The sequence below is a fragment of the Octopus sinensis genome, linkage group LG27 (assembly GCF_006345805.1).
Source record: "Octopus sinensis linkage group LG27, ASM634580v1, whole genome shotgun sequence".
Classification (NCBI taxonomy): Eukaryota; Metazoa; Mollusca; class Cephalopoda; order Octopoda; family Octopodidae; genus Octopus; species Octopus sinensis.
This window is the reverse complement of record NC_043023.1, coordinates 21,165,788-21,178,287: the sequence shown is the minus strand read 5'-3', so window position 1 is coordinate 21,178,287 and position 12,500 is coordinate 21,165,788. Positions and strand designations below refer to the sequence as shown.

At 39.6% G+C, this 12,500-nt stretch overlaps 1 protein-coding gene across 1 annotated transcript in view; it reads right to left on the bottom strand.

The window, feature by feature from the left end:
- The window catches only part of LOC115225503 (epidermal growth factor-like protein 6), a 30,901-nt gene extending 19,112 nt beyond the window's left edge, over positions 1-11,789 (bottom strand). The window contains exon 1 of the mRNA XM_036513926.1: positions 11,733-11,789. Within this exon, the coding sequence (XP_036369819.1) occupies positions 11,733-11,789 (57 nt within the window). The remainder of the gene's footprint in view (positions 1-11,732) is intronic.
- Positions 11,790-12,500: the final 711 nt, after the last annotated feature.

Sequence of the window (12,500 nt, the reverse complement as noted above, 5' to 3'; positions counted from 1 at the left end):
TTTCGCTCAATAAACACTCACAATGCCCGGTCTGGGAATCGAAACCGCGATCCTCCGACCGCGAGTCCGCTGCCCTAACCACTGGGCCATTGCGCCTCCACTGATTTACCTTAATTGCTCAATGACTGAAAATACGGGTAGCTCTGAGCATGAGTAGAAGTCGGTGGGAGCATCATAGCCATGCATCAAGAGGGATTCTTTGGGGTTTAACAAAATCTAACAAAAGCAAGGTTTGAAATAAATATTGCCCATTTTTATACGTTCTAGGGGTAACCAAATAATACATGATTGTTGCTACCCAAGGACAAAAATCTTGTTACTCTGTAATTTCACAGCACTTTTGAAAATACTGTGTTTCTTATTTTTTACAACCCACAAGGGGCTACACACAGAGGGGACAAACGAGGACAGACAAATGAATTAAGTCGATTACATCGACCTCAGTGCGTAACTGGTACTTAATTTATCGACCCCGAAGGGATGAAAGGCTAAGTAGACCTCGGCGGGATTTGAACCCAGAACGTAAAGACACACGAAATACCTATTTCTTTACTACCCACAAGGGGCTAAACACAGAGAGGGCAAACAAGGACAGACAAACGGATTAAGTTGATTATATCGACCCCAGTACGTAACTGGTACTTATTTAATCGACCCCCGAAAGGATGAAAGGCAAAGTCGACCTCGGCGGAATTTGAACTCAGAACGTAAAGACACACGAAATACCTATTTCTTTACTTCCCACAAGGGACTAAACATAGAGGAGACAAACAAGGACAGACAAACGGATTAAGCCGATTACATCGACCCCAGTGCGTAACTGGTACTTAATTTATCGACCCCGAAAGGATGAAAGGCAAAGTCCACCTCGGCGGAATTTGAACTCAGAACGTAACGGGAGACGAAATACCGCTAAGCATTTCGTCCGGCGTGCTAACAATTCTGCCAGCTCGCCGCCTTAGAATACCGTATTTTTCTGGCATACAAGTCGACTCTGTATATACTGTGAACATGTAGTGCAAATATTTAAATGACGTGATTTATCTTTTCAAATTTTAATGTATTTCACAGAATTTCTCATCCTCCAAAATTGTCTTGGTGTATAAGTCGACCTACCTTTTTGCCTACAAATCGACGTTGTATATAGTGTATATATGTAGTGTAAACGTTCAAACATCGTCATTTGTTTTTGCGAATCCTGGTATATTTCACAGAATGTTTGGTCGTCCAAAGCTGCCTTGGCGATAGGCTAGTATGTCCGTACACTGGGTGAGGTTTGTATGAAAGTTCTAGATATGGAAATTCAGGGTTTATAAGGGATGAAATAGTAAACGGAAGAATAAAGAGTAAAACAACAGAATGAAGAATAAAGACAAAAGAATAAAGTTCACAGCTAATGTTTTTCCAGAGAGTATACCATAAAGATGGTGGAGGCACACTAGTGGCTAGAGCAGCGGACTCGCGGTCGAGGGATCGTGGGTTCGAATTTCAGACAGGGCGATGTGTGTGTGTTTATGAGCGAAACACCTAAGCTCCACGCGGCTCCGGTTGAAGGTAATGGCGAAACTTCTGCTGACTCTTTCACCACAAACAACTTTCTCTCACTGTTTCTTCCTGCATCTTGCAGCTCACCTGCGACGGTCCGGCGTCCCGTCCAGGGATCACGGGTTCGAATCTCAAACCGGGCGATGTGTGTGTTTATGAGCGAAAACACCTAAGTTCCACGCGGCTCCGGCAGAAGGTAATGGCGAAACTTCTGCTGATTCTTTCGCCACAACTTTCTCTCACTCTTTCCTCCTGCATCTTGCAGCTCACCTGCGACAGACCGGCGTCTCGTCCAGGGATCACGGGTTCGAATCTCAAACCGGGCGATGTGTGTGTTTATGAGCGAAAACACCTAAGTTCCACGCGGCTCCGGCAGAAGGTAATGGCGAAACTTCTGCTGATTCTTTCACCACAACTTTCTCTCACTCTTTCCTCCTGCATCTTGCAGCTCACCTTGCGAAGGACCGGCGTCCCGTCCAGGTGAGAAAACTATACGACAAGGAAACCGGAAAACCGGCCGTTATGGGCCAGGCATGGCTCGAGAAGGGACAAAAAAAATACCATATAGATATATATATTTTTTGGAAATGGTTTATCTCGAAGCAGTTAAAATATTGTATAAATATTGGGTCAAAACCCCTTTTGCATGTAAAAAGTGGTTGGCTGCGCGCTGGGGTCGAACCCACATCTTCTGTAAGCATGAGAGCCATTTTACCATAAGACCAAAGTATGCTTATAATTAGATAGGTAGATTGATAGAAAGAAGCCGTGGGTGGACAGGTGGAGCATATTCAAAGGAAGTGTGTGCATGTGTGTAGGAGTGTATGTGTGAATCTAGGTATATGTATACGTGTACATGTGTGTATGTGTGTATGTAAGTGTATCTCTGTGTGTGTATGTGTGTATATATATATGTGTGTGCATGGATAGGCGTGCGTAGGTGTGTGTGTGTGACAGGTGGAGTATATTCTAAGTGTGTGCATGTGTGTAGGACTGTTTGATTGAATCTGTGTATATGTATACGTGTACATGTGTGTATGTGTGTATGTGTGTGCAACTGTATTTGTGTGTGTGTATGTGTGTATATATATATAAATGTGTGTGCGTGCATAGGCGTGCGTGGGTTTGTGTGTCGGTATGTGAATATGTTTGCTTATAGATGTGTGTGTTTGTGTATGTTCACAGGTGTGTGCGTGTAGATCTATAGCTGTCCGTGTGCTTGCATGTGTGTGTGTGTGTGTGTGTGTGTGTGTGTGAGTTTATGCGTGTATGTGTGCGAATGTGTGAGAATGTGAGTGATTGTGTATATACACGTGCGTGCGTAAGTTAGCGTCGATGTGTGTGTAGGTGTGTGAGCTTGCGTATGTGTTTATGTGTATAAACCTCTGTGTGTGTCCACGTTTACCTGCGTGTGATTAAAGGTGCGCAAACGTCTTTCTGTGTAGGTGTGTCATAACGATATGACAAAAAGCCACCACCTGAGGTTTCTGTTTAGATTTCTTCCTATGGAGACGACCACACACATCTATTGTGCTTATATAAATGCGATCCTAATTAATACAGACGCAAAAATACCTGTTTACAAGCTCTGTACAATAGGTAACAACGCCCACGCACCTGACACACAACAACACTATTGATTTTTGTCGAAACACAGCGATACTAAATCCCAATACATATTTATATATATATATATATATATATATATATATATATATACATGACAGTGTGTGTGTGTATTTACATACATACATACACACACATACATATATATAAATAAATATATGTATATATATATATATATATATACACACACATAACAGTGTGTGTGTGTGTTTACATACATACACACACATACATATAATATATATATATATATATATATATATATATATATATATATATATATATACTTTATTTTAAGCAGCAGAAAATTCAACAAAATCTGTTACTCTGAGTTTCTCGTTGCCGTTCATCAGACAGTTTTTGCTAGAATAGCAAAAACTGTCTGATGAACGGCAACGAGAAACTCAGAATAACAGATTTTGTGAATTTTCTGCTGCTTAAAATGAAGCATATTACTCTACCACTGGTATTTGAGTACTCTTTTTTTCACCTTGTTTCACATTTATGTGTTTACTCCGGTATATATATATATATATATATATATACATACCACATGACAGTGGTGGTGTGTGTGTTTACATACATACATATATTATATAAATAAATAAATAAATAAATAAATATATATATATATATATATATATATATATACACCGTTTATTGGTTGTTTGCTTTTTTTTGTCTTTGTTGCCGTACACATTCGCTATCTTTCTTACAAAGGGGTCTAACGCTCTTAGCTTAGACTTTTTGGGAGGAAACCAGATCGAACCTTCTCAAGTGTAACTGTCTGAAATGGTCGAGACTTCTGGTACTTGACTGAGAAAAGAAAGCCACGAATGACCCGTCTTTTGTTTTGCCTGTCCTTCTTATTGTTGTTTCTCTTGTGCGCCTTTGTATCGTCTGTCTGTCTGAATGTTTTTAGTGTCCTCTATTGAGTTTTGTTCATATATTATATATATATATATATATATATATATATATATATATAGATAGAGAGGAGAGAGAGAGAGAGAAATGTCCGCTATGTATATATATACATATCACCGTAATCACCGTGACCGACCTGGCTATCAGATGTTGCTACACATCGCTGGTCACAATGCGCTTCGCATTGTTTTAGCCTTCAAATGACGCCACCCCGCTGGCTAAGCGAGCAGGCCAACAGAAGAGAGAAGAGCGAGAGAAAGTTGTGGCGAATGAGTACAGCAGGGGTCGCCACCACCCCTCTGCCGGAGCCTTGTGAAGCTTTAGGTGTCTTCACTCAATAAACACTCACGACACCCGGTCTGGGAATCGAAACCGCGATCCTACGATCGCGAGTCCGCTGCCCTAACCACTGGGCCATGGGGCCTCCGTATACATATATATATATACACATATATACACATACATATACATATATATTATATATATAATATTATATTATATATATATATATATAATATGAGGAAAAAAGCAACAAGAATAGCTCAATATTTCGGTACAATTGTTTCGTACGAAGACAGCTTTATTAAGGCTACAAATTTGCAGTAAATATAAGTGACCCGTACTCATCAGCCGAAAAAAACATCTGAGTTCTCCAAAACTTTTGGAGAACTCAGATGAGTACGTCACTTATATTTACTGCAATATTTGTAGCCTTAATAAGCTGTCTTCGTACGAAACAATCGTACCGAAATATTGATCCATTCTTGTTGCTTTTTCTTGTTTATAATCACCCCCCGCATTATCTTATGGTTAACCATATAGATTTCTGGGGCACCTAAGTTAAGTACCGCAATTCATATGAATTCAACAGAACTCACTTGAATCTTAATTGCTTTTACTGTATATTATATATATTATATATATATATATATATATATTATCTATATATATATATATATATATACATGTATATATATATATATGTTTTGTATATATATATATATGTATATATATGTCTGTATGTATATATGTATATCTATATATATATATATATATATATATATATATATATATATATATTCATATATATATATGTGTATGTGTATATATATATATATATATATATAATATATATATATACATGTGTGTGCGTGTGTAGTGGTTGGCATAAAGTCAACATGGCTTTGGAAGTTTAAGATTTTGATGTGTATTAAATTCCTTAATTTCTGTCAGCCATTTTATGAAGCCGGCTTTAGAAATTAATCGCATAAAAATTGGACGCCAGAACGACGAACAGAAATAGGGAAAATTTCCTTAAAAACAACCGCAAGAATCAATAATTCAAATCGAGTGATGAGATAATCGCCATTAAGTCGCGAGAGACATTCCAAGTGAATCCGAGTTTTGAAGTTTGATTCGCCATTTTGCGAGTAAAGGTTCAGTAAGTGACCTTCCGCGAAGTGGCACACCACCCTCGATTAGGAAGGGAGGAAGAGCTAAGTGTGTGAGGGAGAGTGTGGAGGAAAGTATAAAAGCGCAGCATTTTGGTAGTCTGGGTTCGCTCGGGCGTTCCGACATCATCGTTCGGAGAGCGGAGGCGGGAGACAAGCACAGTCACAAAGACATACACGCACACGCACACATACATACATTCACACACACACACACACACACACACACACATCGCATACACGCACACTCGCACACACAGACATTCGTGCACACATACATACATTCGCGCACACATACATACATTCACACACGCACACACACACACACACACATCGCATACACGCACACTCGCACACACAGACATTCGTGCACACATACATACATTCACACACACACACACATCGCATACACGCACACTCGCACACACGCACATTCGCGCACGCATACACATTCACACACACATACACACATCGCATACACGCACACTCGCACACACGCACATTCACGCACGCATACACATTCATACACACACGCAGCAGCACACACACACACACATACACTCACACACACATACACACACACGCAGACACAAACTCGTGCACGCACACACAAACACACAGAGGCACTTGCACACATACACACACACTCGCACACATAAACACACTTACCGACACACACATAAGTTCGCATGCACACACATTCGCACACACACTCGCACACAAGCACACACACACATACTCGGGAACATACATTCATTTGCACACTCGCCCACGCTCACACACACAAACACATACACATACTCGCATACTCATACGTACACATGTACACACACACACTCGCAGACACACAAACACACTCACATCACATACACATACACACAGTCGCACGCACACACACACGCGCGCATACATGCACACACACACGCGCGCATACATGCACACAAAAACACACACATTTGTACACACAAACGTAAACACACAAGCACTCGCACACACAAGCATACACGCACACACACATACAAACATATATACACATACATACACTCAGGCACACACAAACAGACATTTACAAGCACAAACACACACACTCGGATACACACAAACACACTCACATCACATACACATACACACACACGCATACATGCACACACAAACACACACACTCGCACACACATGCATACACGCACACACTCACACAAACACATATACACACACAAACAGACATTTACACGCACACACACACACAAACACACACACATATACACACACATGCACTCATGCACACACAAACATACATTTACACGCACACTCACACACACAGCACCACACATATACACACACACACACATGCACTCATGCACATACATACAGACATTTGCACGCACACTCACACACAAACTCGCAGACACACATATACCCTCACATCACATACATATACACTCAGTCTCACAACCACACAAATATACACACGTATATACACACACACACACTGGGAAAAAGGGGGCTTTGGAAAAAACCTTGAAGAATTCATGACAGAACACCGATCAAGAAGATCCGATCGCATCAAGATAAAAGCGGCTTGGACAGTCTGGGATCTTTGGGACATGATTCTAAGGAATTCGCAAGAGAATCAACCTGTTTTCATTAAGATTACGGCTAGTGTCAGAACCGAAGCCACCAGATTATGGTTAGAGATTGCAATATACAGGTTTGGCCATAAGTTACCCGAACGTGAATCAAAATTCCATGAATACTTAAATATTCGAAAAATACCTTAGGAATGAGAAACCCAGGTTCGAAATTTCCCCCCAAGACATCTGAAGAAGGCTGGAGGGTATATCAGCAGAAATGTTGTGTTAACAACAAACAAGATGAGGAAAAATATCCGTCAATTGTAAATAATGTAAATAATAATAATTAATTTCTCGGCAAGAAATGGAAGCAAATTTGAAAGAAGAAAAAAAAGTAATAATAATAATAATAATAATAATAATAAATGCCCTGATGCAGTACCAGGCAGTAGCTCTCATGGCTTCTGATCTTAACTGATTGGAAGTGTTATCATGTACATTGTTTTGTCTTGGTATAAAAGATGGGCTACAGCAAATATTCTGTTCAATACCACAGATTTGCTTGTCAGTTGTTTGACCTTAACCAGTTGAGCATGTCCCGTAGTGGCTGACGATATGTGCATCTCTGATCACGAGCAGAAGTAGTGGGGGAGCATCATAGCCATGTGTTGAGAGGGATTCTTTGGGATCAGGATAATTCACCTTTCGAATGGGATGGGCTACTCGACCAGAAGAAAATTCTAACTGGGCCCCACCTGCAAGGTCATGTGCTGTTTATCTTGATATGAGATCACCATGTCGCGTACGTATGGTTGTGATGCATGTGCCTGGTGTACCTTTATCAGACGGGTAGTCATGATGGGTATATTGGGCTTCGTATATTTTACCCCGTGTCACTTCGATGGCATGCCACTGCGCTCACTCAATAATAATAATAATAATAATAATATATAATAATAATAATAATACTAATAATAATAATAATATAATAATAAAATAATAATAATAATAATAATAATAAAAGCCGTGTGTTGCAAGGAATTCTTAGAGGTTTTGATATTTCACCTTCGCATTTTCAAATCCTCTTCCCTATATATTTTCTCTCGTGTGGTACGACGTGTTCTTGTCTGTCTCCTGTCCAAGCTAGATTTGCGCGTTCGCCACCACAACCTCGTTTACGCTTAGTAGCCGTTCCTGTTTGTTTTCAATGTCGTTTTTACGTTACCTATTTTGACCCTCCGCAAAAATCCCAGCATCGGTTGTCAAGCAATGCTAGGGGGACAAACACAGACACACAAACATATACTCACACAAACACACACACACACACACACACACACACACACACACACACATATATATATATATATATATATATATATATACTATATATACTACGACAGGCTTCTTTCTACCAAATCCACCCATAAGGCATTGGTCAGCCCGAGGCTATAGCAGATGCCACGCAGTGGGACTGAACCCGGAATCATGTGGTTGGTTAGCAAGCTACTTACCACACAGCCACTCCTGCGTCTATGTACGCATATATATATATATTATGTATGTATGTATGTATATATATATATATATATATATATATATAAATATTATTAGAGACAAACCACTATTTTGCATATTAATCAATACATAAAATAATAAATAGTCAAAAACTCCACTCACCTGTTCTTGTCTTGATCGTCTTCATGTTCCAATAGTCAGTTTATTTGAAACTGATTATAAGTCCACCGGAAGATTGTCGATCAAGACAGAACGATTGTAGTACTATGTATTGATTAATTCCCTCCTTGCAAATATTGGTTTTGTCAATAATATTTTATAATATTTAACTATAACATTGGATTTAATCCTATCTGATAAGGATTTACCCTAATTTTATTATATATATATGATATACATGTGTGATTTATGTATATGTCTATGTTGTATATATATATATATATATATATATATATATATAGGGTAAGACCCCCTTCGGTCATGATGGACCATGGGATTGCACCTAGAAAGTTACCCTTAGACCAAGTCTGGCAAGGTTGTTTTTGGAAGGCCAGCAGTCGCCCATGCATACCAGCCTCCCCTCTCCACGCCCCAGTGTTATCCAAGGGAAAGACAAAGGTCGATACAGCTTGGCACCTGTGACGTCGCAACTCATTCTACAGCTGAGTGAACTGGAGCAACGTGAAGTAAAGTGCCTTGCTCAAGAACACAACACGCAGCCCGGTCCGGGATTCGAGCTCACAACCTCACGATCGTAAGCTCGACGCTCTAACCACTGAGCCATGGTTTGTATTATATATATAATACAAATAATATACATGTATATATACATATGTACTTAAATCTATACTTATATATATGCATATGTGGGCACAGCACGTCATGAAGCGTGTACAACAAAGAAGTACGAAGCACGAGTACATGGAACATGAATTATTCTTTCGTAAAACGAAAGACACAAATGGAAAACAAAACAACAACACAAGAACGACCCTTCATCAGTTGCTGGCTGTTTTTCTACTCTCGTGTTTCGTCAATGAATTTGCTGATTTATCGAAGCAAATACACACACAAACAGGCACGCACATACACACACGCACACAAACACACATACACATAGACACATATACATACACACATAAACACACATACAGACACAAATCCATGTGTCCATCCATCCATCCATCCATCCATCTATCCATCCATACATGCATACATATATACATACACAGACACACACATGTATGTATATATGAGGTGGTGTATATGTGTGCATATATAAAATAATACACACATGTATGTACATAACATGCGAACACATACACACATACACTCACAAACGCACACAAGTATACATACACACAGACACACACGTACACATATACACACACATTTATACTCTTTTTACTCTTTTACTTGTTTCAGTCATTTGACTGCGGCCATGCTGGAGCACCGCCTTTAGTCGAGCAAATCGACTCCGGGACTTATTCTTTTGTAAGCCCAGTACTTATTCTATCGGTCTCTTTTGCCGAACCGCTAAGTGACGGGGACGTAAACACACCAGCATCGGTTGTCAAGCAATGCTAGGGGGACAAACACAGACACACAAACACACACATACATATATATATGCGTATATATATACGACGGGCTTCTTTCAGTTTCCGTCTACCAAATCCACTCACTAGGCATTGGTCGGCCCGGGGCTATAGTAGAAGACACTTGCCCAAGATGTCACGCAGTGGGACTGAACCCGGAACCATGTGGTTGGTAAGCAAGCTACTTACCACACAGCCACTCCTGTGCCTATAATATATATATATATACCTATATATACGATGGGCTTCTTTCAGTGTCCGTCTACCAAATCCACTCACTAGGCATTGGTCGGCCCGGGGCTATAGTAGAAGACACTTGCCCAAGATGTCACGCAGTGGGACTGAACCCGGAACCATGTGGTTGGTAAGCAAGCTACTTACCACACAGCCACTCCTGTGCCTATAATATATATATATATACCTATATACGATGGGCTTCTTTCAGTTTCCGTCTACTAAATCCACCCACAAGGCATTGGTCGGCCCGGGGCTATAGCAGAAGACACTTGCCCAAGGTGCCACTCAGTGGGACTGAACCCGGAACCATGTAGTTAGTAAGCAAGCTACTTACCACACAGCCACTCTTGCGCCTTATTTCATCGGCTCGACCACGAAACGATGAAAGTGAAAGTCGGCCCTCAACCTTATTCGAACTCAGAATGAAAAGCGCCGGAAGAAATGCTGTTGAGCATTTTGTTCGACGCGCAAAGAACAACAACAAGAACAACAAGAGCAATAATAAGGATTTCTTTTATTTTCCATTATGGCTCAATCATACATAGAAGAGATATGTTACAAAATAGATTAAAAAAAGGACATACTTGTGAGCCGGGGTGGGAGTTTATACAATGAAGATATATAAAAAGGGGGGAGGGGCCGAGTGGGGTCATATTGTATATTAAAACATAGTAAATATTTGAAAAAATCACAAAATAATAATTACACAAAATAAATAAGATAATTAGATAAAGCACAGATGTAGTTAAATTAGTTTAAAGCTACCAAGAAAGCAATTATGTCACCGACGAGTGAAAAAGGTAAGGTGTCACTTGATTGGGTTGAATTGCCCCCACGATTTACCCCCACCTGCCGCTCCTTGTGTTTGAAACTGGTACACGCAAATGAGGCTAAGCAGATTTTGCATTGTATGGGACAGATGTGTGTGTGTATATATGTATATATATATGTATACATATATATGTATATATATATATATATATATATATATATATATATATATATATATATATATATATTATATATATTATATATATATATAATATATTCAAAGTCCTCTAGAAATGGTTGTTTATTTGTGATATGATTTAACAATACCGAATCGTCAGGAGTTTTTGGAAATTTCGTCGCATTTTCTCCTCATTAATTAGCATATATATATATATATATATATATATATATATATATATATATATATATATATATATATATTCAAAGTCCTCTAGAAATGGTTGTGTTGTGATATGATTTAACAATACCGAATCGTCAGAAGGTTTCTGGAAATTCCGCCGCATATTCTCCTCATTAATTGGCATATCTTCCTACTAGTCACATTTCAAGGATGCCTAACTTTAATATCACTACCACATTGCTTGGTAACCGAACCGTGATGAATCTCGCAACATCTCCGCGGATGCGGGGACCTTTTTCTTTTTTGTTTAGGCTCATTGCTTTATCTGTTTTTTTTATCTACTGTTTTTGCTCTACCCGGCAATGTTCTGCCACTGTCCATCTTGCATTTATTTCAGGGTACCACTGATCTAGTAGAGGAGTTTTACTATACTAGTGGCACACTGGAATTATATATTGCAGAATACTGAAGATGTGCACCCTGGGATACACACATTTCTGAATTTTACTTTTCGACTCCTTCGTCAGTATCCATGTTGTCGGCTCCTGACCCAGGGGGAGAGGCAGGTCTCTAGACCTTCCTCTCCATGAGTGTAACCGAGAGACTCGTGTTGAGGTGCTATACAGGGAATAAAAGCCTGCAAGTTCTGCTGCATCGCTCTCCACAGCTGCCTTTTCCTAAGTACTTGCAATAGAAAAAATCTCCCCGCAACGCATACTTCTATAAACCCTGAACTTATCGATATAAAATGCACCAGGCCACATATCGTACGCAAACTCCTTAAATTGCCCTTTTGGGGGCACACTAAAAATCTTAATGCTTTTTCAAGACGCTGTGATATGTCTTTTTCCGCATGCTTATTTTTTCATTAAACTTTATCAGTAAGCTCTCCGTC